This window comes from Pseudopipra pipra, chromosome W (assembly GCF_036250125.1).
Source record: "Pseudopipra pipra isolate bDixPip1 chromosome W, bDixPip1.hap1, whole genome shotgun sequence".
In the NCBI taxonomy this organism is placed as follows: Eukaryota; Metazoa; Chordata; class Aves; order Passeriformes; family Pipridae; genus Pseudopipra; species Pseudopipra pipra.
This window is the reverse complement of record NC_087580.1, coordinates 3,383,432-3,410,898: the sequence shown is the minus strand read 5'-3', so window position 1 is coordinate 3,410,898 and position 27,467 is coordinate 3,383,432. Positions and strand designations below refer to the sequence as shown.

Here is a 27,467-nt window from a genome sequence, read left to right as displayed (position 1 = left end):
TCCCTTGACCTTATTCTTCTTGATGGCGAAACTGGCATTGAGGAGAATCTGGATGATTTCCTCTCCTTTCTCGAAGACTTTTTCTGCTGTGTCCCCCCATACAATGATGTCATCAATGTACTGGATATGTTTTGGGGCCTTGCCCTTCTCCAATGTGGCCTGAATCAGTCCATGGCAGATTTTTGAACTGTGTTTCCACCCCTGGGGCAGTCGGTTCCACGTGTACTGCACACCCCTCCAGGTGAAAGCAAACTGCGGCCTGCACTGTGCTGCTAAGGGAATGGAGTAAAATGCCTTGGCGATGTTGATGGTGACGTACCACTTTGCTGTCTTGGACTGCAGCTCGTACTGGAGCTCCACCATGTCTGGTACAGCAGCACTCAATGGTGGTGTGACTTCATTCCACAATAGTCCAGGGTTAGGCTCCTTGGTTACAAACTGGTCACCAAGGAAGGCCTAGACTAAACTACCACAACTTGTCCTCAGCGTTTTCTCTGAAAGGGTCACTATGATCTGAAGGGTCAAACTCAGAAGTGTCTGAACCTGCAGACAGTCCTTCTTTCTGGGCAGAGCTGCAGCTGCTTGGGAATGTTATTCCCTGCTCTCAGCTTCCCACAGAGCTGTGGGCACACATTCTCCAGGCAGCTCACTGAATGCAGAGTTTCCTTCCAACCTGAAGGGAGTCTTTGCTCTACAACATCTCTCCCCGGTGGCACTGTGTGATTGCAGGCTGGTTCTCCTGGCTCTGCCTGTGTCCTGCTCTCCTTGGAAAGCACCATGTCCGTAAGGATCCAGATGATGATCCTGATCTTGAAGAGAATCAATAAAATATCATTAAACAGGTATAAAATGTCGAGAATTGATGAATGAAATGCCAGATCTGTCTGAAAATAGACACAAATACAGCGTTGTGGAGCTCCTGGCTGGGCTTTCCCAGCTGTGTGCATTGGCCAGGAAGCCCTGGGGCCTCACTTGTCTGCCCCCTAATTAGGAGCAATTTATTAGGCCAATTGGGTTCTCGCGCGGCCGCGGGGTCGCTCCCGCGGTTCTCGCGCGGCCGCGGGGCCGCCCCGGGGTCCCGCGCGGGGCCGCCCCGGGGTCCCGCGCGGGGCCGCCCCGGGGTCCCGCGCGGGGCCGCACCCGGTCCCCTCCCCCCCCAGCGGGAAAGGAGAGAGGGAGCTTCGCCGGCGTGACCTTGTGCCCTCGTGCGAAAGGAGAGAAAGGAGAATTGAAGCCTCGGAATACACAGAGGTTTGCCGGTCTGGTTTGGGGAGGGGGGGGTAACAAGGAGGCTGTGGGGGTCCTCGGACTGGAGGGTGGTCAGGTAAGTAGTGCGTGGGAAGATATGAGGAAACACGGTGGGGGGAGGACAAGTTCAGAGTGGATAATAGTTTCCTCTGGGGCTTGGAGATCTCGGTCGGGCTGGGGCCTAGAGAGGGCCTCGAGCCCTAGATGGGTATGGTGGCCAGAACAGTTTCGCTCGTTTGTTTGTTTTTGGTTCACCCGTGGCTACTGCCCAGGTTTGGTATGTCCTGGATTTATCTGTTACATCCTGTAAGGTTGGTCAGGACAAAGGGCTGATCCCGGGTGCTTCCCTGGGATTGAATATAGACAGATGGCAGAAAACTAGGTAGTGTAAGACTTGGCCTAATCGTTTTTAATAGTAAGAATGCAACCTGTATACCCCTATGTGGTTGCGAGCTACGCTGGCGATGGTACATGCCTTTGGTAGGGTCGCCCATGCCAGACAGGTCAAAACTATAGGGTCAGATACAATAAATCTGTGGGTAGGATGAGCTCATTAGCCTTCTGGCAGTCATCCTAGGAGAAGGACAACTCTAATCCCAAACCCGGGCAGATGGAGCTCGCTTAGCCCTGTAAGGCCATCCATCTAAGAGAAGGTCACTCTAATCAAACCTACATCCTGAGGACCTCACTGCCACCGTCCAAGCTCGCTCGGCCCTGGCAGATGAACCTCAGGACTAAAGGGTGGGTTCAGTTCCGCGCAGACTGCATCTCACCTAAAAATCCATTGCGCAGGCTTGAAGGCTTTACCCACATGCAAAAAGTCCTGTAGCGACGGGCGAGGGTCGAAACGGCAGGTGAAAGATGCACTGGGAGCCGCAGACTCAACCCTGCATGCAGGCGGTTCAGGATATTGGTCATTTGAGACTGACCGGAGATGACAGTCTCTTGAGGCAGCACCCTGAACGACCAAGCAGCCTTTCCAAGGACAGCACTGCTTGCTCCACTCGGAGAGGGGCCTAGAAAAGGTGGCCTAAACAAAGCTCATCTCCACTTTCACCCGGTTGGTTAACCGCAGACCAACGGGCATCTTCCTCCAATGCGGTCGCACAAAGAAAAGTCAAAGGCACGCACCTGCCTCCAAAGGTGTACCTAAATAACTAACCTAACTCTAGCATGTTGGAACATCAGAACCATGCTCGATTCTGCAGATAGCGGACGTCCTGAGCGTCGGTCTGCCCTAATTGCCCATGAGCTGGCTCGTCTCAACATCGACATTGCCGCTCTCAGTGAAGTTCGCCTTCATGAAGAAGGCAGCCTCAGAGAACATGGTGCCGGTTACACACTCTTTTGGTCAGGCAAGCCCAGAACCGAAAAACACCTCTCAGGAGTCGGCTTCATGATCAAAAACTCTATTGTTCCTAAACTCGAAAATCTGCCGACAGGTCACTCTGACCGCATTATCTCCCTACGCCTTCCACTAAACAACAAGCAACATGTTGTCATCTTTAGTATATACGCCCCAACTCTCCAAGCTGACCCTGCTGAAAAAGATAAATTTTACACTGACCTGCGCCTCCTTACCCAAAAGGTCCCTGCAGACGATAAGATCATTATCCTTGGTGATTTCAACGCCAGAGTAGGCAAGAATTTTGAAGCTTGGAAAGGTGTATTAGGCAAGCATGGTGTTGGAAACTGCAATGATAATGGTCGACTTCTGCTAGAATTCTGTGCAGAGCAACAACTCACCATCACTAATACTATCTTTCAGCAGAAAGATAGTCTGAAGACAACCTGGATGCACCCCCGTTCTAAGCATTGGCACCTCATCGATTATGTCCTGGTGCGACGGAGAGATGTCCGCGATGTCCACCATACCCGCGTGATGCCCAGCGCAGAATGCCAAACAGACCATCGGCTGGTGCGCTGTAAACTCAATTTCAAGATCAAAATCAAACCAAAAAGGGGCAGCATCCCAAGGAGAAAACTCCAAGTTAACAATCTCCAATCAGCCACAGTAAGAGACAGTTTCCAGGCAAACCTTCAAACTAAGCTCGATAACATTCCCAAAAATTCTGCAGATTCCTCTCCTGAAACAATCTGGCATCATATTAAAAACAGCATCCTGCAATCCTCCGAAGAATCCTTAGGGTTCTCCCTCAAGAAGAACAAGGATTGGTTTGACAAAAATAACCAAGAAATCCAAGACTTGTTGAGGAAGAAGAGAACCGCCCACCAAGCACACCTTGCACTGCCATCCTGTCACGCAAGAAAAGCAGCCTTTCGTCTCGCATGCAGCAAGCTCCAACAGAAACTCCGTGACATCCAGAACAAATGGTGGATTGACCTAGCTGAAAAAACTCAATTATGCGCAGATACAGGTGATCACAAAGGCTTCTATGAGGCCTTGAAAACAGCATACGGGCCTACATACCAGGTACAAAGCCCTCTACTCAGCGCTGATGGTCAAACACTTCTGACAGATAAAACCTCCATTCTGAATCGATGGTCTGAACACTTTCAGACTCTTTTCAGTGCCAACCGCACAGTCCAAGACTCAGCAATTCAGTCCATCACACAACAACCAGTAAAGTATGAATTGGATACTGCCCCCACTTTAGGAGAAACCCTCAAGGCCATACAGCAGGTGAAAATTGGCAAGGCAGCTGGGATTGATGGAATTCCACCTGAAATCTGGAAACATGGGGGCCCTGCACTCCACACCAAATTCCATGAGTTCGTGGTGCGCTGTTGGGAACTCGGCGAACTACCATCTGACCTTCGTGATGCAGTCATCATCACCTTGTATAAGAAGAAAGGAATTAAATCTGACTGCTCAAACTATCGTGGTATTACTCTGCTCTCCATTGCTGGCAAAATCCTGGCAAGAATACTCTTGAACAGACTAATACCCACTATAGCAGAAGGTATCCTTCCTGAAAGTCAGTGTGGTTTCAGAGCCAGCAGGAGCACCACAGACATGGTATTTGTCCTCAGACAACTGCAAGAGAAGTGTAGGGAACAGAACAAAGGTCTTTATGTAACCTTTGTCGACCTCACTAAGGCTTTTGACACTGTGAGCAGAAAAGGTCTGTGGCAGATTTTGGAACGTTTAGGTTGTCCCCCTAAATTCCTCAAAATGATCATCTCACTCCATGAGGATCAGCATGGCCAAGTCAGATATGGCAACACACTTTCTGAGCCCTTTTTAATTAAGAATGGTGTGAAACAAGGCTGCGTTCTCGCTCCTACCCTATTCACAGTCTTTTTCAGCATGATGCTCCAAAGGGCCACAGCAGACCTCAATGATCAGGACGGTATCTACATTCGATACCGTACTGATGGAAGTCTATTCAATCTAAGGCGACTGAAGGCCCACACTAAGACCTTAAACCATCTTGTCCGGGAGCTGCTTTATGCTGATGACGCCGCCCTTGTTGCCCACACAGAAGCAGCTCTGCAGCGTTTAACATCCTGCTTTGCAGATGCTGCTGAGCTCTTTGGGCTGGAAGTCAGCTTAAAGAAGACAGAGGTCCTCCATCAGCCTGCACCTCAGGATGTCCCCCATCATCCCCACATCACCATTGGTCAATCAGAGCTCAAATCAGTCCAACAGTTTAATTACCTCGGTAGCCTCATCTCCTCAGACGGTAAGATTGACGGAGAGATAGACAACAGATTAGCAAAGGCATATAGTGCTTTTGGAAAACTCCATAAAAGAGTATGGCGTAATAAACACTTGAAGAAAAGCACCAAGATCAGTGTTTACAAAGCCATAGTGTTGTCTACTCTCTTATATGGATCTGAATCATGGGTCATCTACCGCCACCACCTGCGTCTCTTAGAACGCTTCCATCAACGCTGCCTCCGTACAATTCTAAACATCCACTGGTCAGACTATGTCACCAACACATCTGTTCTAGAGCAAGCAGCTATCACAAGTATTGAGGCCATGCTGATGAGAACACAGCTGCGTTGGGCAGGTCATGTCTCCAGGATGAAGGACCACCGCCTCCCTAAGATCTTGCTTTACGGTGAACTTGCCACTGGCTGCCGCATGAGAGGAGCCCCGAAGAAAAGATACAAGGACTCCCTGAAACAACATCTCAGCCTTGGCCATATTGATCACCATAACTGGTCTACTCTGGCCTCAAATCGGGAGGCCTGGAGACACACCATCTATAACGCAGCTGATGCCTTTGAGAAAGCACGCAGGATCACCCTCGAGGAAAAAAGGCAACGCAGAAAGAACCGTGTATTGCAGAATACACCATCTAAGGAGTCTTTCTGCTGTGCCTTTTGCAATCGGATAGGTCTGTCACGGATTGGCCTCATAAGTCACCAGCGCGCCTGTAGCAAATGTGGATAGAGCCTTCCCAAATCTTCGTTCGCGAAGCCCAGCCATGAAAATTAGGCCAATTAACCACGGAGTCATTTGTCCCTGAACCGCTTTGTTCCTCTGCCAGGCACAGGCCAGCCCGGGCTCCGCAGGCTGCAGGGCTGCTGCGTCCTGTCAGTGCTCAACACCTCGGATTTATTTGCCCCAAAAAGGGAAAACGGCCCCGAATCCCGTGGGCTGAGCGCAGGAGGGGACAGAGTTCTGGCACAAAACTCCAGCCGCCGGGTTTGCCCAGCCCGGGAAGAACCAAGGGCCCCGCAGTGAGGTGGGACCCCCCAGCAACCCTTGTGTGCCGTGCCCAGCTGAAGCCCTCCCTGGGGCGCTCGGGGCTGGCTGGGCACACTGGGAGCGCTGGGAAGGGCCCCGGCTCGGGGCGGGGGCGGCGGGGTGCCCAGCAGTGACTGAGGGGAAGGGCCTTCACAGGGACCCCCCGCGCCCCTCGCTGCCCACGGGAAGGGTTTTTGGTCCCTCTGAGCGATTTGGCGGCGTTTCTGGGCTCGGCGGGGCCGGGCAGGCGGCAGCGGGACACGCGGGGCCCGGGCCGTGCGGCGGAGCCGGGTGGGAACTGCGGGGCGGCCCCAGCGGGGCCCGAGGGCGGAGCAGAGCCGGTTGGGAACGACCCCCGATCCCCCCCGGGGCCAGGTCTGATGCCGGGAAAAGCACCACTGATAAGAAGGAACATCTTGGCCAGCCCCCAGAGCTGGGAAGCATTCCAGAAGAAGAAACTGGTTTTTCAGGCCTGTGACCAAAGAAGGATAATTTGGAGAAGGGATGTTCCCCAAAGGGCCACCAGAGACCCTCGAGAGACCCCTACTCTGATGGAAATGAGTTCTGAGAACTGATTCAAAAGTGTAAGAGAATCTGTGGGAGTGTTTAATATACATGCAGGAGTTTGAGGAAGTGTAATGCACATGTATTAGTTACATCCACAGAAACCAGGATGTGAGACAGCCCAGTGTGGGGGTGATGGGAGGAGACCCCCCACCCCCCACCCCCGCACCCAGTGCCGAAAAAAATAAAACCAATTTCTAATCCTGACATTGCAGTGACAGAGAGTTTTATTCCCGTTCGGCGACAGTCCCAGTTGCTCCCAGTATGATCCCTGTTGCCCCAGCTCTGGTACCGAGGGGTCCCGGTCCTGCTCTTGCTGTATCCCAGTGTCCCAGTCTGTCCCAGTCCATCCCAGTCCCTTCCCAGCAGCCGCCGCCGTTTCCCGGGTCCTGCCCCCCGCCCCCCCAAGATGCTGACGGGGGTCGGGGCTCCGTCTTTGGCTTCGTCTCCCTGGGCTGGGGCTCGGCCTCCGCCCGCGGGAGGAGCTGAGGGGGGTCCCCGGGGGTCGTGTGTCCCCCCCGGAGCGTGTGTGCCCCCCCGGGACCCCCATCCCGCTGTCCCCCCCTTTTCTCTCCCCACGGAGCTCCTGCCCCAGCTCCCGCTCCCCCCTGGCAGGGGCTTTGGGAGCCCCCCTTTGCCTTGACCCCGGGACCCCTGCGGGAGGCAGTGGGGGCTGCCCAGGGCGGGCACTGGCCCAGGGAGATCGCCCCCCGCCCCCGCGGCATCCGCTGATCGCGGCGCTTCCCCCGCTTTGGCCCCAAAGCGGCGCCTTTAAGGCCGAGTTTAAGCGCAGGGCCCGCGAGTTCAGCTCGGCCCGGCCCGGGGGTCCCGCCGCTCGGGCCCGTCCAGGGGGCCCGGGGGTGGCGGGGGGACCCGGGCCGGTGCCGGGAGGGGTCCCGAAGGGGATCCCGGGGCATTCCCGGCAATTCCCCCGGGCCCGCCCCCCGCGCTCCCTCGGCCACTTTCGCTTTCGCGTCTCCCGAACTGCGCCCAGCGGGGCCAGCGGAGCAGCGCGATGGCTCCAGCGCTGGGGCTGGGGGCGCTCCTGGCGATCCTGGGGGTCTTGGCGGTCTCGGGGGGGCAGCCCGAGGGGTAAGTGGGACCCCCGGAAAGGGCAACTCCTCAGCCTGTATTCCCGGGCACCGGCACTTCCCTGAACCTCCACTTCCGGGCACCGGGACCCCCCTGCACCCTCTCCCTCCGCACCGGGACCCCCTGAATCCCTATTGCTGGGCACGGGAACCCCCTGAGCCCCCATTCCCGGGCATGGGAACCCCCCTGAATCTCCATTTCCGGGCACGGAGACCCCCCTGCAACGTCTCCCTCCACACCGGGACCCCCTTAAAACTCCTTATCTGGCACCAGGACCCCCCAATTTCCATTCCCGGGCACCAAGACCCCCTGAACCCCCATTCCCGTGCACAGAAAGCCCTCTGAACCACCATTTCTGGGTCCTGGGACACCCCTGAACTATTTTTTCTTGCACCAGGGCCCCTTGAACCCCCATGCCCAGCTCTAGGACCCCTCTGAACCCCCTTATCCTCAACAAATACCCCCCCGTGCCCCATTTTCCTGCCAATCTCGCCTCTCCCAGCCCCCTCATCCTCCCTTTTCCTTGACCCTGGGACTCCCTGGACCCCCATTCCTGCCTTTCCCAGCCCCTAGCCTTCACTTTCCTCAACATCAGGGACCAGTGGACCCCCCTTTCCTGGGCACAGGGACCCCTTGAATCTCCATTCCTGGGCAGGGGGACTCCTCTGCACCTTATTCAGCACCCAGAGCCCCCTGAACCCCCTTATCTGGGAGTATGACCCCCTGTACAGCCTTATTGGGCACTGGGACCCCCCTGCACCCCTATTCCTGGGCACAGGGACTCCCCTGAACCAACACCCCCCTGCATCCCCTTCCTGGCCATCCAGCTACTCCCAGACCACAAACCTTCCCTTTCTCTGGACTCTGAGACCCGACCCCCTGGACCTCCATTCCTGCCTTTCCCAGCCCCCAGACCCCACTTTCATCAACACTTAGGAACCACGGGACCCCCATTCCTGATTATCCTGGTTCTCCCCACCCTGTAATGGGAGTGGGGACACTGGTGACCCCTGGACACTGATTTCCTGGGCACAGGAACACCCTGGACCCCCCGTTCCACCTATACCAGCCCCTGCACCTCCCTTCCTTTGAACCTTGGACCCTTCCTGGCTCTCCCGGCTCTCCCACTTCCCCCTTTCCTTGGCTCTTGGACTCCCCAGATTCCCCAAATGTCCATGTCCTCTCAGTTCTCCACTCCCTGCGTTTCCTGAGCGTGGCCATGTCAGAGCCTGGCCTGGGGGTCCCCCAGTATGTGGCTGTGGGGTACCTGGACAGGACCCCCTTCCAGCGCTACGACAGCGAGCGGGGCCGGGCGGAACCGCAGACGCCGTGGATGGCGGCCGGAGCCGAGCCGGGATATTGGGATGGACAGACCCAGATCCACAGGGGGAACCAGCACGTGGCCATCACCAACGTGGAGACGCTGCGGGGCCGGTACAACCAGAGTGGGGGTGAGTGGGGGGCACCTGGGGACAGGGGGAGTCTGTGGGGCTGGGCTGGGATCTGTGGGGCTGGGCTGGGATCTGTGGGGCCAGAGGGACCCATGGGGCTGGGGTGGAATCTGTGGGGCTGGAATGGGGATCCATGGGGCTCTATATGGCTGCATTTGGGCTCTGTGGCGTTGGAACACAACTCTGTGGGTCTCCATGGGTCCAGTCCCACCCTCTGCCCAGGTCTCCACACGCTGCAGCGGGTTTGTGGCTGTGACCTCCTGTCCAACGGGAGCATCCACAGAACCCTTCGGTACGGCTACGACGGGCGGGATTTCATCTCCTTCGACCTGGGATCCGGGAGCTTCGTGGCGGCCGACAGAGCTGCCCGGATCACCCAGAGGTACTGGAAATCCGAAGGGTACGAGGCTCTTCAGCACGAGCTGGCACAGAGCTGTGTGGAAGAGCTCCAGAAATACATCAGATGTGGGCAGGAGGCGCTGGAGGGCAAAGGTGAGGGAGACAGAATTCCCATGGGAACGGAATTTGGGAGAATGGAATTTGGAAACACAAGAATTCCCATGGGAATTCTGTTTATGGATGTCACCATTCCCATGAGAATTCCATGGGTGTGTCTCACCATTTTTCCATTCCCATGGGAATTCCATGGATGGATCTCACTCCAGTCCTATTCCCATGGGAATTCCATGGATGGATCTCACCATTACCCCATTCCAGATCCCCCCAATGTCCACGTGTCCGGGAAAGAGGAACACGGGATCCTGACGTTGTCCTGCCACGCGTATGGATTCTACCCCGGGATGATCGGGATCAACTGGCTGAAGGGGGATGAAGTGCGGGATCAGGAGACGGAGTGGGGCGGGATCGTTCCCAACAGCGACGGCACCTTCCACAGCTGGGCCAGGATCGAGGCGCTGCCGGGGGAGCGGGAGCAGTACCGGTGCCGGGTGGAGCACGCCGGAATGCCGGAGCCCGGGATCTTCGCCTGGGGTGAGGCTGGGAACGGGCAATGTGGGAACTGGGGGTTTGGGAAGGAGGAATTCAGGAATGTGGAGCAGTGGAATTGGGGGTCCCCTCACCCTCCTCACCCTTCTGCCCTTCCCAGAGCCGAAATCCGTCTGGAATTCCAGCCCGGTGTTGGTGGCTGTGTCCGTCGGCACTGCCATCATCATCATCATCGGCCTCGTGGGAGTCGGTGTCTGGAAGCTCCGATCCGGTAACTCCCGGGATGGGGGTCGGGAAGGGGCACGGATTCACCCAGCAGCATTCCGGGGATCCTGTGCCACGGGTGCTGATCCCGCTTTCTTTCCATAGGGAAGAGGGAGGGGAATGGATACAGCATGGCCACCAGGGAGTAAAACCAGCCCGGTTCACAACTGCAAACACCTCCCTGCTTTTGGAAACAGGATTTGACAGATAAGCTGCTGGCTGGCCTGGAGAAATGGCACTGGTAGTCCATCACTTTATAACTATAAAAGCCGAGTGCAACTTTCATGTGGCAGATTCTTCCACAGACTTTCTTGGAGTGTGTGGAGCTTCTCCTGTGGAGCAGGGACAGCACTTCGTGGTTACTCAGGGGTTAAGTTGTGTGGTGAGTTACATCAGTCTCTAGGTGATGATTGTTTCTTTTTGCCTGCTCTGATAAAATTGGATTTGGAATTACTTTGATACAGTGCATTATTTTATGCTGTTTTATACTCTACGAGTAGGTTTTAGCTTTTACACTCTGTAGTAAATAATTCTGATCAAGGTCTTTTGTCTGTTCACTCATCTGTTTATTTGATCATTTGTCATAATAAATGGTTCATTTTATATAAATATCTCTGATTTGGCATCATTAAAACCTGCAGGACAGTGATTCTAGCACACCTCTGTAAGTCCTTTAACTTGACCTGTGGACAAAGTCTGGGGCTGGCATTGGATCCAGCCACCCCCGGGCTCCTCCCTGAGAAGGAGTTTAGAAAGCCAGAGGGTCCTTCCTGCACGTCGTAGCTCCACAAAAGGGCTTCTCTACTAAACTTTCTCTCAGCCTTCCACTCCCCCGTGACAAGGGGCAGGGCTGGTGGGAGGAGAAAAGATGATCTTCATATTGCCAGAGTCGGGGTCACTTGGAGCACTGTTTTGTTCTTTCCATGCCATCACTGCCAGTGAGTTGGTGTGTGACAACGGTGCTCCCTGTACAAACCTCCCCCACAGGGATTGTCTGCACTGGACCTCTCCTGGATCTGCAGGGTCCTTATTTGAATCCCTGTGGATTATCTCCAGCACAGCTGATTCTCTCAGCTACTGGATCCCTTTCTCCCAGGTGTTCCATCTGCTTGGGCGCACTCTTAGATCAGCCTTGAGAGAACACCTTTCCCTAACACTTGACAGGGCTCACCTCCAGAGACTGAGAGTTTCTGTCCTCTTCCCACTCCCCTGGTCAATCCCAAGATCCCAGGACAGGGATCCCAGTTGCTTGGCTGCACTCCCACCTAGTTCCATATGCTGGGCCATGATATCCCAGCACTGGAGCAGCCAGGTCAGCAGGGGCTCTCCCAGCTGGAGGCTGAAATCTTTTCACATCTCTCACAGCTCAGCCGGGGATGGGGATCGGGTGATTATCTCTGGCCCTGCCTCTTGCTCCTTTTCTGAGGGCTCTGCTTCCCCTTCATCCCTCACTAACTGAGCTGATTTGGTCTTGGATTTCTTCTGTAGAGGGGCAGCTGCTACTGGCACAGGTTGTTCCTCTGCAGTTTGAGTGGCCACGGCACCTCTTGGTCTCCTTTCCTCCTCCTCCCCCTGAGGGCACTGGGTCTTAGTTTAACAAGATTAGAACTTAGAAATTAAGAGACTTCAGGTGGAAGTGTGGAAAAGGAAAAGAAGCAGCTTTTTATTAACAAAATGTGAATAAACAACAAATGGTGCAACCAAAAACTTTCAGAAGAAACAAAACAAAGTCCCAAATCCCCAGGTGGGGGGGAGAAACTGTCCCGGTAGTTCAAAGCTCTCGCAGCCCCGTGTGCTCGCAGCCAGCAGTGAAGGAGTCCCTTTTCCCAGGGGCAGTCCCCAAAGCAGAACACCTCGCTCCCAGATGGGTCGGGCTCTCTCTCTCTCTCTCTCTCGGTCGCTCTCCGTGAGGTGTCCCGTGGGGAAAAAACTTCCTCTCAGGAAAAGAGAACAAGGTGGCCAAAACCAGCTCCCGCTCTGTCCGGTCCCGGGACAAACCCCAAAAGCCCCCGAACAAAGGACCCCCCGCCCCTCCCCGCGGCCACCGCGGTGTCCCCGAGAGCCGCCCTCCCCCCACTGCCCCTGCCCAGCGCCTGAGGCTCCGCTCCAACCCACCCCATCCCGGGAGACACAGATGGGAATGGGGGGGGACACTGGGAAACAATTCCAACACCTCTTTTCAAACCTCTGACACCTGGTTCCCAGACATTCCCAAAGAAGGGGCTTCCCGTGGCCTCGAGCCAGGGACCCACCTTTGTATTGAACCAACTCCTGCAGAGACACCTTCTAATTCCTGTCCCCATTCCAATTCCTGGGGTTCCCATCCCTCTCCCCATTCCCACTTCCTGCTGTGCCAACCTGCTCCCAGTGTCCCCGTTCCTGTCCCCACTATCCCTATCCTGGTCTCCCATGTCCCCATTCCCATTCCCCGTGTCCCAATTCCCATTCCCGGTGACTCCAACCTGCTCCCAATGTCCCCATTCCCATTCCTGGAGTTCCCATTCCCATTCCTGCTGTCCCCAACCTGCTCCCAGTGTCCCCATCCCTGTTCCCAATGTCCCCATTCCAGTCCCCCCTGTCCCCATTCCTATTCCTGGTTCCCACAGAGGAACTGCCGGATGCCGGAGGAGGGAGCCAGGATTTATTGCCCAAAGCAGGAGATTTTCACACTCAAATTAAAGCCTCAGGAATAATTGTGGTCGTGGGTTTCACACGGGAAAAAGCAGGAAGTTGATCCATCGGGAAGAGCCGCAGGGGGGCCGGGGTGGGTGGGAGCAGCGGGATGAGCTCTGCCAGCAGCTCCTGGCTTTCCGCAGGGAGAGGGAAGGGGTGGATCCAGCTCCGGGATGGCTCAGGCTGTGATTCCTGCTGGGATGAGAACAGGGAAAGGAGTCACCATGTCCCTGTTCCCATCCCAGGGGATGGAGCCGGCTGTGGAGCCCAGGGAGAGGAGGAACTGCTCCGGAATCCCACCTGATCCTGCTCCGTTCATCCCACCCCAATCCCATTCCATCCATCCCACCCCAATCCCACTCCAGAATCCAGTCCTGATCCCAGTCCACAATTCCACCTGATCCCACTCTGGAATCCTGCCCTGAGCTGGAATCCCCTTCCAATCCCGCTCCAACCATTAGGCCCCCATTCCCCTCTGGAATCCCGGCATCCCTCCCGGGATCCCTGCCCAGAGGATCTGGAACCACAAACGCTGCTGGGACTCACTGGTGGGTGCGGGGTCGTATCCATTCCCCTCCCTCTTCCCTATGGAAAGAAAGCGGAATCAGCACCCGTGGCACAGGATCCCCGGAATGCTGCCGGGCGGATCCGTGCCCCTTCCCGACCCCCATCCCGGGAGTTACCGGATCGGAGCTTCCAGACACCGACTCCCACGAGGCCGATGATGATGATGATGGCAGCGATGACGGACACAGTGTCCTAGTTAGAACAGCTGGGACCGATTCCTCACTGGATGGGTGTAGCCCAAAACTGTGTATTCTCTGGCCTTCCATGCCATTTTCCCCGGAACTGTTGTCAGGAGAGGCCTGCCAGGTGGGGGGGATGTCCTGAGCACCCTCCTACCCTTTTATGGACTGAGCATCCTCATAGCCTTTTATGGAATTCCCCGCTCTGAGGGAAGAACTAAGCATCCTTTTATGGAATTCCCTGCTCTGAGGGGAGGACTGGGCATTCCTGCCTGAACTGGAGAATATATAAACCTGCAGTTTCAGAACCTTTTTACCACTCGTGGGATCCAGAGGAGGACTGCAGCTCACCGCTCTCAACCAGCCTGAGACCACCATCCTCAACTGGACTGCAATCCCCACTTTTGACCAGACTGCAACAGCTCTCCCACCAGCAGGTATTTTTCCCCTCTCCCTTTACTTTGGAGTCGGGGAGGGCCCAAGGAACAGCACTTTGTTCATGGCCCAGGGTGCTGGGTTCTACATTTGGGTTTTGTGGATTCAAACCAATTGCTTGTCTGTATAATCTGACTTATTGGGCAAGGGGGGCCCAAGGGGGGCCCAAGGGGGTTGGGCCAGGGGGGGAAGGGCTGCAGGGGGTGGATCCCGGAGGAGGAAACCCACCAAAAGCGGCGGCCCAGCCGAGGGAGGAGCCGAGCGGGAGCACAAAGAAGAGCAGCCAAAAGGTCCTGGCAGTCGCTCGGCAATGGCGGGGGGGGTGAGAGCGGTTTTGGGGCCCCCCGTGAGAGCCGGGGGGGAACCCCGGTAGCCGCGGAATGGGGAGAGCGGAGAGGGGCGATCCTGGAGCTGGGGGACCCCTGGAATTCTGGAGGGGTTGGAGCAAAGAGGGAGCGCCGGGCCCCTTAAGCGGGGGTCCTGGAGAGGGGGAAGGCCTTGGAGTGTGGAGAGGAGGGGGGGCCTTGAGGCGGGGTGGGAGCCGAGAGCGCCAAGAGGTTTGCGAGGGTGGGAGGCGAGAGAGGAGGGCCGGCCGGCCCCGGGAGGCAGAGTGGGGAGAAGTGAGCCCTGGGACCCCCCTGGCAACACTAAAGGGGACCCCGGTGAGTGGGAACCCCCCGGAGTCACGGGACCCCCGGCAGCGCGGAGAAGGGGGACCCCCAATGCAGGCAGAAGTGCCATCAGGCCAGACAGGAGGGACCCCCCAAGCCCCAGAGAGCAGAGAGGGGGAACTTTTGTGAGGGGTTTTTGGGCTGAATGTTGTTGTTTTTGGGGTTTTTATGGACACAAGATGCCCACTGAGTCCCAGAGCTGGTTTTCGGCAGGAGGAAACACCAAGTCAAAGCACTCACCCGCTTTTTTCCACCCCCTCAGTATTTCTGCTTCCCAAAGGTTGGTCGGATGGAGGAGGAGGCTGCGAGGAAGAGGAAGATGCCGCGGGCCCCCCAGGCAGGTGAGGAGGAAGTCAGTGCCCCTTTGGGTCGGTCTTTTGTCTTTTGTGGCCGTCCTGCCGGGGTCGGAGTTGGGGGGATGTCCTTGGGCTTCCCTCTGGGCTGGAGGCAAATCCCCTGCCTGTCCTTGTTGCTTCCTGCCCCAGGCCCCGAGGTGAGGCCGGAGAGCGCGGAGGACAAATCCCGGCGGCAGAGCCTGGTGGGAGAGGCCGTTTTGAAGGGCTCCCCGGCGCAGGAAGGCAGCGGGGAGGAAAAGGGTCGGAGACGCCCCCGCAGGAGGGGCTCCAAACCCAGCCCAGGGGGCTGTGAAAAGGAAAGAGCCAGCCTGTGCCGGGAAGGCGGCCGGAGCTTGAGGCGGAGCTTTGAGCTGGTGGTCCCTGAGCAGCCTCCCAGCAGGGAAAAGCCCTTCAGGTGTTTGGAATGTGGGAAGAGCTTCAGTAGGAGCTCAAACCTCCTGAGGCACCAGCACATCCACACTGGGGAACGGCCCTACACGTGTAGGGAATGTGGGAAAAGCTTCAGGCACAGCTCCACCCTCCGTGACCACCGTCACATCCACACTGGGGAACGACCCTACACATGTGGGGAGTGTGGGAAGAGTTTCAAATGGAGCTCTCACCTGCTCCAACACCAGATGATCCACACTGGGGAAAGGCCCTACACATGTGGGGAGTGTGGGAAGAGCTTCAGTGACCGCTCCACCCTCCGCACCCACCGTCGCATCCACACCAGGGAACGGCCCTATACATGTGGGGAGTGTGGGAAGAGTTTCACTCAGAGCTCCCACCTGCTCCGACACCAGATGATCCACAGTGGGAAAGGCCCTACACGTGTGCGGAGTGTGGGAAGAGCTTCAGGGACAGCTCCAGCCTTTCCAAACACCGTTGCATCCACACCAGGGAATGGCCCTACAAGTGCTTGGAATGTGGGAAGAGCTTCAGCACAAGCACCAAGCTGCTCAGCCCCCAGCACATCCACACTGGGGAACAGCCCTACACGTGTAGGGAATGTGGGACAGCTCCACCCTCTACACCTACCGTCGCCTCCACATCAGGGAGAGGCCCTACAACTCTGGGGAGTGTGGGAAGAGCTTCAGGGACAGCTCTGCCTTATCCTTCCACTAACAGACCCACTGGTAAGAGAAGCTCCGAGTGCCCCGACTGCGGGAAGAGCTTCGGCCACTGCTCCAACTCCATCAGCCATGGGAGGACCCGCGTTGGACGATCCACAGGGACCCTCGTTGGGCACAGACCTGGTGACCAACATTCCTGGTGATCCATGTTGGGCGCAGACCTGGTGACCCACGTTCCTGGTGATCCATGTTGGGCGCAGACCTGGTGACCCATATTCCAGGTGATCCAAGCTGGGCAGTGTACTGGGGCCTCGGGGATAATGTATTTAAGGAGGAAAAAGTCCTTGTGCAGATGGAATTGGGTGCAGAGAGGAGCAGAGTGGGAATAGGGGAGAGGAACAGCTCTGCAGACCCCCAGGGCAGTTCAGGAGGAGGGGCAGGAGGTGCTCCAGGCCTGGAGCTGAGATTCCCCTGCAGCCCAAGGAGGAGCCCACGGCAGAGCAGGGGATGCCCACAAAGAAGGATGTGAGCCCGTGGGAAGCCCGTGCTGGAGCAGAGTCCCTGCAGCTGCTGCGGCCCCAGAGAGCTCCAAGGGTCTCGCTCAGCACTGCTGGTTGTGGGGCCACACAGAGGGGCTTTAGGCACAGGACTTGTCCTTCCTGGCCCTAATGCAGGTCTCTGAAATTTGGAGAACAAAAATAGGATTCCACTTGGGTTGTTCTTCAGGTTGTTCATTAAAGAAGCAGGAGCTCGTTGTCTCAAGGACTTGCACAGCTCCGAGGGGTTTTCAGTCCCAGCCCCCCAGGTCAGCCCCCAAGGTGCTGGATGGCCCTTCAGACCCACCTGAGCCCACCCCCCGTGTGCCCACCCTGTGCAGGGCAGCTCGGGGAGCCCCCGGGACAGGGGATGGTGCCTCTGGACCTGCCTCCCGAGGGGCTTCTGCCACCCCTGGGGGGCACAGAGGGGACAGGGGCACCCTCAGCTCCTCCTGCCACAAGCTGAGCTGGGACAACAGCCCGAGCTCTCGGGGCCTGGGCAGGTCCTGCTCCATCCTGGGGCTTTGCCTGGATGCTCCTGTGCTCCTCAACTAAAAACACAAAAAGCTCATAATCCCCCAAGGGCCCAGCAGTCACAGCTCTCCTTAGCAAAGCAAAACTGGTTCCATAGGAGTGATTTGTGGAATATTTATAAAGAAAAATAGTCAAAAAAACAGACCAAGGATCAACTGACAGAGACGAAAATACCTGTGGATGCTGCTGTTGAGTCACTGGCAACTGCAAAGTGTTTCTATACTTACTAAAACTATATAACCCCCCTCCATCAATGCCCAGCTGGTGTTGTTGGCATCATTAGTTTAACTAAAATTATTACCAGGCTGGTACTTCCCCAGGTAAATATTTTCCAGGTGAGAACCCTCTGTCTGTGTCTGCAAAGGGAAGACCCCAAAGGATGATTTTTTTCCTGTCCCGGTGCTTGAATTTTTAATAAGGTTTAATTGATGCTGTGTTTTGTTCCTGTCCCCGAGCCCCAAATTCCTCCTGGTGGGGCAGCCCCGCCGAGCTTTGCAGCCGGGAAACCCGATCTGGGGGTTTGCTCCCTGTTCCTCAGGTGCTTGAACACAGCAGAGGGGCAGTGGGACCCTCCAGCCCCGCCCCAAGAGCCCGTGGGGGCAACTCCCCGGGCAGCCCGAGGGACAGCGCCAGGGCGGCCGTCAGGGCCCCGAGGGGACAGCGGGGACAGCGGGGGGGCTGCGGCGAGGCCCCCCCACGGCTCTGGAATGGCAGATCCAGAATGGGGGTGGGGAAGGGGTGCGGAAAAAAGGGGGGGCTCAAGAGCACCGGTCACCCCCCACCCCCAGAGCCCGAGGCAGGGTGTCCTGGGGCAAAGCCCTGGTGAGACCCCCCAAAGCCCTGCAGCCCCCCCTGCACAGGGGGATGCAGGGACTGGGAAAGGGATTGCAGGGGTTGTGGAACTGGATAGGGGGGTGCAGGGGGGTCCCAGAGCTGGGGAAGGAGATGCAGGGGAGTCTCAGTGCCCAGGACCAGGGATTCAAGGGGAGCCCGGGGTCAAGGGAAAGGGGGGCTCCCCCCGGAATGGGGGTCCCGGGGGGGCACACACGCTCCGGGGGGGGCACACACGACCCCCGGGGACCCCCCTCAGCTCCTCCCGCAGGCAGAGGCCGAGCCCCAGCCCAGGGAGACGAAGCCAAAGACGGAGCCCCGACCCCCGTCAGCATCTTGGGGGGGCGGCGTCCGGCGGCAGCTCGGGGGGGGCGGGGGGGCAGGACCTGGGAAACGGCGGCGGCTGCTGGGAAGGGACCGGGATGGACTGGGATGGACTGGGACACTGGGATACACCAGGACCAGGACTGGGACCCCTCGGGACCAGAACTGGGGCAACAGGGATCATACTGGGAGCAACTGGGACTGTCACCAAATGGGAATAAAACTCTCTGTCACTGGAATGTCAGGATTAGAAAGCGGTTTTATTTTTTTCGGCACTGGGTGCGGGGGTGGGGGGTGGGGGGGTCTCCTCCCATCACCCCCACACTGGGCTGTCTCACACCCTGGTTTCTGTGGATGTAACTAATACATGTGCATTACACTTCCTCAAACTCATGCATATATATAAAACACTCCCACAGATTCTCTTACACATTTGAATCTGTTCTCAGAACTCATTTACATCAGAGTAGGGGTCTCTCGAGGGTCTCTGGTGGCCCTTTGGGGAACATCTCTTCTCCAAATTGTCCTTCTTTGGTCACGGGACTGAAAAACCAGTTTCTTCTTCTGGAATGCTTCCCAGCTCTGGGGGCTGGCCAAGATACTCCTTCTTATCAGTGGTGCTTTTCCCGGCATCAGACCTGGCCCCGGGGGGGGATCGGGGGTTGTTCCCAACCGGCTCCGCTCCGCCCTCGGGCCCCGCTGGGGCCGCCCCGCAGTTCCCACCCGGCTCCGCCGCACGGCCCGGGCCCCGCGTGTCCCGCTGCCGCCTGCCCGGCCCCGCCGAGCCCAGGAACGCCGCCAAATCGCTCAGAGGGACCAAAAACCCTTCCCGTGGGCAGCGAGGGGCGCGGGGGTCCCTGTGAAGGCCCTTCCCCTCAGTCACTGCTGGGCACCCGCCGCCCCTGCCCCGAGCCGGGGCCCTTCCCAGCGCTCCCAGTGTGCCCAGCCAGCCCCGAGCGCCCCAGGGAGGGCTTCAGCTGGGCACGGCACACAAGGGCTGCTGGGGGGTCCCACCTCACTGCGGGGCCCTTGGTTCTTCCCGGGCTGGGCAAACCCGGCGGCTGGAGTTTTGTGCCAGAACTCTGTCCCCTCCTGCGCTCGGCCCATGGGATTCGGGGCCGTTTTCCCTTTTTGGGGCAAATAAATCCGAGGTGTTGAGCACTGACAGGACGCAGCAACCCTGCAGCCTGCGGAGCCCGGGCTGGCCTGTGCCTGGCAGAGGAACAAAGCAGCTCAGGGGCAAATGACTCCGTGGTTAATTGGCCTAATAAATTGCTCCTAATTAGGGGGCAGAGAAGTGAGGCCCCGGGGCTTCCAGGCCAATGCACACAGTTGGGAAAGCCCAGCCAGGAGCTCCACAACACTGTATTTGTGTCTATTTTCAGATAGATCTGGCATTTCATTGATCGATTCTCGACATTTTATGCCTGTTTAATGATATTTTATTGATTCTCTTTGAGATCAGGATCAACATCTGGATCCTTACGGACATGGTGCTTTCCAAGGAGAGCAGGACACAGGCAGAGCCAGGAGAACCAGCCTGCAATCACACAGTGCCACCTGGCAGAGATGTTGTAGAGCAAAGACTCCCTTCAGGTTGGAAGGAAACTCTGCATTCAGTGAGCTGCCTGGAGAATGTGTACCCACAGCTCTGTGGGAAGCTGCCAGCAGGGAATAACATTCCCAAACAGCTGCATCTCTGCCCGGAAGGAAGGACTGTCTGCAGGTTCAGACACTTCTGAGTTTGACCCTTCAGACCATAGTGACCCTTTCAGAGACAACGCTGAGGACAAGTGTGTTTGAAGAGCTCAAGCTGACTGAGAAGGCCTGCAAAGCATCCTGGAGAGCTGATTTCCAAGATCTCCGTGGGCATTTGGGACCTTGATAAATTCTCTTCTTCCCTCAGTGCCCAGGGAACACCAGACAAGGTCACCCAAGGGTTTCCCTTGGAGTGCCCTGGACTTGGCTGGTGGAATCTTCTTGGAGGAGGGCAGGGATGAGATGAAGGCAGTTGGGTGAGACTTTGGAGTGGAAGATTGTGCCTGTTTGGGGTTTTCTGCCTTGAAAGAAAGCTCACCATGATCTGTAGAAGGACCTGTGCTGGGTAGATTCAGCTACTTGAATAAAGCTTTCAGTTTAAGATCTTTGTTTTTTAGGAACTCCTGATACCTCCAAAAGCCAGGTCAGGATCCCCAACAATTTCCTTTCCTATGTGGATATAATTACTTGGCAGGATTCTGTTGTGGAGTCTAATGCTCTGTACTAAGACATTTCTGGAATAGTATTCCAAGGAGCATCCCAAGCATTGTATCCTGCTCCCTTCTCTAATGTATCCATATATAAAGCTCAGTAACTTCCTTTTTACAGCCTATTTATTTACCTAAATGAGTTCATTTGACTTCCATATATAAAGGGATGGCTTTATTTCCTGGTCTAGTTTTCCTGATGAAATAAATAATCCAACAGTTCTGCTGGAGTCCAAGTTCTTAAATCACTGGAGTTTTCATTGCATGTATTGTGTAACAGGTTGAAAACTTCCTTAGCTGGCAGCTGGAACAAAACTCCATCCAGCTCCCCGAGCTTGCAAACCTCCTTCTTAAACAGCAGGAAGAGCCCCAGTAGATGCCCAAGTGCTGCAGAATGGCAGGAAATGCAGGCAGTGCAGTGGTTGCAGTGTGTGAATCTCTGCAGTTCAACAGAGGCTCCTCATCCCTCTGGAGCAGGGAGGTCACTGCTGGGAAGTTGTGCTGTGCAGAAGCCTTGAGCTCCTGTGGCAGGACGAGCACAGGGCAGTGCCACGGCCTTTGTGGGGAAGATCCTGCCGGGCCTGCCAAGTGCTGCTGCTCTTTGTAAAGCGGGAGAGTTGTGGGTCCTTGCGAGGAGGAGAATGAAGATGTTCAACAGCAGAAAGCAGAGCAGAGCAGTGCCCTCCTTTTGTCCGGGGCTACCAAGGGGGCACTGAACCTGGCGAGCCCTGAGCCAGGAGCAGCAGGAGGGCAGTGTAAACCCGACAGTCCTGGAACAGCACGAGAGGCTGCAGAGCTGGAGAAGGAATTCTGCGGGAATACTCAAGTCCGGAATGCTGCTGGAAGCGTCCCTTTGGCCCCTAGAATTGCCCTGGGAGTTTGCTGCCAGGCTTTGCTGCTCTCCTGCTGCAGTGAGTCAATGGGAGCTGCCGGGTGCTGTGGGCTGGCGATGCCGTGGGGAGCAGCTGCCCGGCCGTGGTGCCCCTTGCCGTGGGTGCCGTGCGGGCTGACGGTGCCGGCGGGTTCCGTGGCAGCGCCGGAGCCCGGCGGGATCCGCAGCGCGTCCCGCCCGGCGCTGCAGGACCGGCAACGGCAGCAAGGGCTGCCAGGCCTTGGGAAAGCTGCGACCTGCAGGAGCTGTCAGGGCTCCAAGGCACAGCCCGGGGGGCAGCAGAGACACAGAGTTCCTGCTGTGCCCATTCCCGTTCCTGCCGTGCCCATTCCCATTGCTGGTAATGCCCAGCCTGCTCCCAGTGTCCCCGTTCCTGTCCCCAGTGTCCCCATCCTGGTCCCCCACATTCCCATTCCCGCTCCTGGTGTTCCCATTACCAGGTCTTGGTAATGCCCCACCTGTTCCCCATGACCCCATCCTGGTCCCCCATGTCCCCATTCCCATTCCTGGTGTTGCCATTCCCAACTCTTGATGTCCCCATTCCCAGTTCCTGTTGTCCCCAACCTTTTGCTGGCTTTCCTATCCTGTTCCTGGTGTCCTCATCCCTTTCCCCATTGTCTCCTGGTGTTCCCATTCCCTCTTCCTGGTGTCCCCAGCCTGCTCTTGGTATCCCCATTCCCAACTTCTGGTGACTCCAACTTGTTCCCAGTGTCCCCATCCTGGTCCCCCAAGTCCCCATTCCCATTCCTGCTGTCCCCAACCTGCTCCCAGTGTCCCCCATTCCTGTCCCCCTTGTTCCCATCCTGGTCTTCCACATCCCCATTCCCAGTGTTCCCATCCCAGTCCTGACGTCCCCATTCCTATTCCTGGTGTCCCCAGCTTGTTCCCAGTGTCCCCATCCAAGCCCCCCCATCCCCATTCCTGGTTCCCACAGAGGAACTGCCGGAGGCCGGAGGAGGGAGCCAGGATTTATTGCCCAAAGCAGGAGATTTTCACACCCAAACTAAAGCCTCAGGAATAATTGTGGTCCTGGGTTTCACACGGGAAAAAGCAGGAAGTTGATCCATCGGGAAGAGCCGCAGGGGGGCCGGGGTGGGTGGGAGCAGCGGGATGAGCTCTGCCAGCAGCTCCTGCCTTTCCGCAGGGAGAGGGAAGGGGCAGATCCAGCTCCAGGATTGCTCAGGCTGTGATTCCTGCTGGGATGAGAGTGGGGAAAGGAGTCACCATGTCCCTATTCCCATCCCATGGGATGGAGGCGGCTGTGGAGCCCAGGGAGAGTAGGAACTGCTCCGGAATCCCTCCTGATCCTGCTCCATCCATCCAACCCCAATCCCACCCCAATCCCACTCCAGAATCCAGCCCTTATCCCAGTCCACAATTCCACATGATCCCACTCTGGAATCCTGTCCTAGTTAGAACAGCTGGGACCGATTCATCACTGGATGGGTGTAGCCCAAAACTGTGTATTCTATGGCCTTCCATGCCATTTTCCCAGAAACTGTTGTTGGGGGGGGGGAGGCCAGTGAGGTGGGGGGGGGGTGTTCCTGTCCTCATATCCTTTTATGGAATTCCCCACTCTGAGTATCCTCATACCCTTTTATGGAATTCCCCTCTCTGAGTATTCTCATACCCTTTTATGGAATTCCCCGCTCCGAGGGAACGAACTGAGCATCCTTTTATGGAATTCCCCACTCTGAGGGGAGGACTGGGCATTCCTGCCTGAACTGGAGAATATATAAACCTGGAGTTTCGGAACCTTTCCACCACTCGTGGGATCCAGAGGAGGACTGCAGCTCACCGCTCTCAACCAGCCTGAGACCACCATCCTCAACTGGACTGCAATCCCCACTTTTGACCAGACTGCAACAACTCTCCCACCAGCAGGTATTTTTCCCCTCTCCCTTTACTTTGGACTCGGGGGGGGCCAAGGAACAGCACTTTGTTCATGGCCCAGGGTTCTGGGTTCTACATTTGGGTTTTGTGGATTAAAACCAATTGCTTGTCTGTATAATCAGACTTATTGGGCAAGGGGGGCCCAAGGGGGGCCCAAGGGGGCTGGGCAACGGGGGGGAAGGGCTGCAGGGGGCGGATCCCGGAGGAGGAAACCCGCCAAAAGCGGCGGCCCAGCCGAGGGAGGAGCCGAGCGGGAGCACAAAGAAGAGCAGCCAAAAGGTCCTGGGGGTCGCTCGGCAATGGCGGGGGGTGCGAGAGCGGTTTGGGGGCCCCCCGTGAGAGCCGGGGGGGAACCCCGGTAACCGCGGAGTGGGGAGAGCGGAGAGGGGCGATCCCGGAGCTGGGGGACCCCCGAAATGCTGGAGGGGAGGGAGCAGAGAAGGAGCGCCGGGCCCCTTAAGCGGGGGTCCCGGAGAGGGGGAAGGCCTTGGAGTGTGGAGAGGAGGGGGGGCCTTGAGGCGGGGTGGGAGCCGAGAGCGCCAAGAGGTTTGCGAGGGTGGGAGGCGAGAGAGGAGGGCCGGCCGGCCCCGGGAGGCAGAGTGGGGAGAAGTGAGCCCTGGGACCCCCCTGGCAACACTAAAGGGGACCCCGGCGAGTGGGAACCCCCCTGAACCGCGGGACCCCCGGCAGCCCGGAGAAGGGGGACCCCCAATACAGGCAGAAGTGCCATCAGGCCAGACAGGGGGGACACCCCTAACCCAAGAGAGCAGAGAGGGGGAACTCCTGGGAGGGGTTTTTGGGCTGAATGTTGGTGTTTTGGAGGTTAGTATGGACACAAGATGCCAACAGCTGGACTTGGGCAGGAGGAACCCCCAAGGCAACGCACTCACTCCTTGTTTTCCCCCCCCATCAGGATTTCTGCTTCCCAAAGCTTGGGTGGATGGAGGAGGAGGCTGCGAGGAAGAGGAAGATGCCGCGGGCCCCCCAGGCAGGTGAGGAGGAAGTCAGTGCCCCTTTGGGTCGGTCTTTTGTCTTTTGTGGCCGTCCTGCCGGGGCCGGAGTTGGGGGGATGTCCTTGGGCTTCCCTGTGGGCCGGAGGAAAATCCCCTGCCTGTCCTTGTTGCTTCCTGCCCCAGGCCCCGAGGTGAGGCTGGAGAGCACGGAGGACAAATCCCGGAGGCAGAGCCTGGTGGGAGAGGCCATTTTGAAGGTCTCCCCGGTGCAGGAAGGCAGCGGGGAGGAAAAGGGCCGGAGATGCCCCCGCAGGAGGGGCTGCAAAGCCAGCCCAGGGGGCTGTGAGGAGGAAAGAGCCAGCTTGTGCCGGGAAGGCGGCCGGAGCTCAAGGCGGAGCTGCGAGCTGGTGGTCCCTGAGCAGCCTCCCAGCAGGGAAAAGCCCTTCAGGTGTTTGGAATGTGGGAAGAGCTTCAGCAGGAGTACCCACCTCCTGAGGCACCAGCACATCCACAGTGGGGAACGGCCCTACACGTGTGGGGAATGTGGGAAAAGCTTCAGGCAGAGCTCCACCCTCCGCAACCACCGTCGCATCCACAGTGGGGAACAACCCTACACGTGTGGGGAGTGTGGGAAGAGCTTCAAACGGAGCTCCCACCTGCTCCGACACCAGATGATCCACAGTGGGGAAAGGTCCTACACGTGTGCGGAGTGTGGGAAGAGCTTCAGTCAGAGGTCCAACCTGCTCCGACACCAGATGATCCACAGTGGGGAAGGCTCTACACGTGTGCAGAGTGTGGGAAGGGCTTCAGGGACAGCTCCAGCCTTTGCAAACACCGTTGCATCCACACCAGGGAATGGCCCTACAAGTGCTTGGAATGTGGGAAGAGCTTCAGCACAAGCACCAAGCTGCTCAGCCACCAGCACATCCCCACTGGGGAACAGCCCTACACGTGTAGGGAATGTGGGACCGCTCCACCCTCTACACCCACCGTCACCTCCACATCAGGGAGAGGCCCTTCCACTGTGGGGAGTGTGGGAAGAGCTTCACGCAGAGCTCTTCCTTGACCTCCCACCAACGGACCCACCGGTAAGAGAAGCCCCGAGTGCCCCGACTGCGGGAAGAGCATCACATGGACAGCGATGACATCACAGAGACAGCGGTGACATCAAAGGAACATTGGTGACATCACAGGGACATTGGTGACATCACGGGGAAAGCGGTGACATCACAGGGACAGTGGTGACATCACCAGGGTTTAATTTTGGTGTGAAAATCTCCTGCTTTGGGCAATAAATTCTGGCTCCTCCTCCGGCATCTGGTAGTTCCTCCCTGGGAACCAGGAATGGGAATGGGGACGGGGGAATGGGAATGGGGACCCCTGGAATGGGAATGGGAACACCTGAAATGGGAATGGGGGCACCTGGGAGCTTACTGGGAACAAGAGGAATGAGAATGGAGACATCAGGACCTGGGAATGGGGGCACCTGGATTGGGAATGGGGATACCGGGGAGAGGGATGGAGACACTGGAAGCAGGTTAGGGACACCAGGAATGGGAATGGGGACACCAGGAATTGGAATGGAGACACCAGGGACTGGGAGGGGAACACGTGGAATGGGAATGGGAATTCGTGGAATGGGAATGGGAACACCTGGAATGGGAATGGGAATTCGTGGAATGGGAATGGGAACACCTGGAATGGGAATGGGAACATTGGGAGCAGACTGGGGACACCAGGAATTGGAATGGGCACACCTGGAACGGGAATAGAGACACCTGGAATGGGAATAGGGAAAACAGAGGTGGGATTGGAACACCTGGAATGGGAATGGTGACAATAGGAATGGGAATGGAGACACCTGGAATGGGAATGGGAACACCGAGATCTGGGAATGGGGAAAACAGAAGTGGGGTGGGAACACCAGGAATGGGAGGAGGGACAATAGGAATGGGAATGGGGACACCTAAAATGGGATGGAACACCTGGAAAGGGAATTGGAACACCTGGAAAGGGAATAGGAACACGTGGAATGGGAATGGGAACACCTGGAATGGGAATGGGAACACCTGCAATGGGAATGGGGACACCTGGAATGGGATGGGAACAACTAGAATGGATGGGAACACCTGGAACAGGAATGCAAACCCGTGGAATGGGAATGGGAACATCCGGGCCCGGGCTGTGTCCCTGGTGAAACAGGAGGCCAGGCCCAAAAGAGTTCACTAAGAAATTTGGGCCTGCTAACAAGCTCCCAACAGCCAAGACCATCTGTGCTCGTTCTGTTCTACTGACTGGAGCAAAGCTTCAGAGAATAGTACAGGAACATGTCCTGGGCCTAGAGGGGATAAATTAGAGAGACAGCAGGATCAGGGAGACATTGGAAGAGGAGGAATAGGCCGGGAGCCAGGGCTTTTTCCAAGCTTCAGGGAGCGGGTCAAGAAGAATGTAAGAGAAGGAAGGTCAAGCTGAGGAAGAGGAGTTGAAGCCCCCAGAGCCATGGAGGAAGAGTGGAAGTCCCCTCAGGATTGAGGGCCAAGAGAAGCACCGCCCCAAGCCCCGCCTGAGCTCCACCTATACTCCACCTGTTATTAATATGCAGAGATAGAGGTTGGAATCACTTGAATATGCATTTAATCACAGCTGAAGATTGTATAAAAATGCTGATTTTGTGTGAAGCCTTGGAGCAAGTTTGTCCAGCGCGAGCTGGCTTGCTCCCAACGTTGAATAAACAAATACCTTGCTGCTTAAAGAGAAAAAAGTCTCTGAGCAGTTTCTCGGACTGATTTTTCGGATTCAGCGCCCAGTCAGTCCCAGGATGATCCCAGTCACTCCTGGTCTCTCCCAGTTGCTCCCAGTTTCCTCCATGTGGTCCCACTCATTCCCAGTTGCCTCCAGAAGCTTCCAGCATGATCCCAGTTGCTCACAGCCACTTCCAGTCATCCCCAGTGCACTCCCAGTTGCTCCCAGGATGATCCCACTCACCACCTGCATGATCCCACTCACTGCTGGTATGATCCCAGTATGACCCCAGTCACCCTCAGTGTGGTCTCAGTTGCTCCCATCATGGGCCAAGCTGCTCCCACTGTGATCCC

The 27,467-nt window shown here is 57.0% G+C and overlaps 1 protein-coding gene across 1 annotated transcript in view; it reads left to right on the top strand.

Annotated features, from left to right (window-relative positions):
* The first annotated feature begins 8,754 nt into the window (after window positions 1–8,754).
* LOC135404791 (class I histocompatibility antigen, F10 alpha chain-like) overlaps window positions 8,755–27,467 on the top strand; it is a 197,754-nt gene continuing 179,041 nt past the window's right edge. The window contains exons 1-4 of the mRNA XM_064639524.1: window positions 8,755–9,018; window positions 9,241–9,510; window positions 9,736–10,008; window positions 10,124–10,234. Of these exons, the coding sequence (XP_064495594.1) occupies window positions 8,787–9,018; window positions 9,241–9,510; window positions 9,736–10,008; window positions 10,124–10,234 (886 nt within the window). The 5' untranslated portion in view covers window positions 8,755–8,786. The remainder of the gene's footprint in view (window positions 9,019–9,240; window positions 9,511–9,735; window positions 10,009–10,123; window positions 10,235–27,467) is intronic.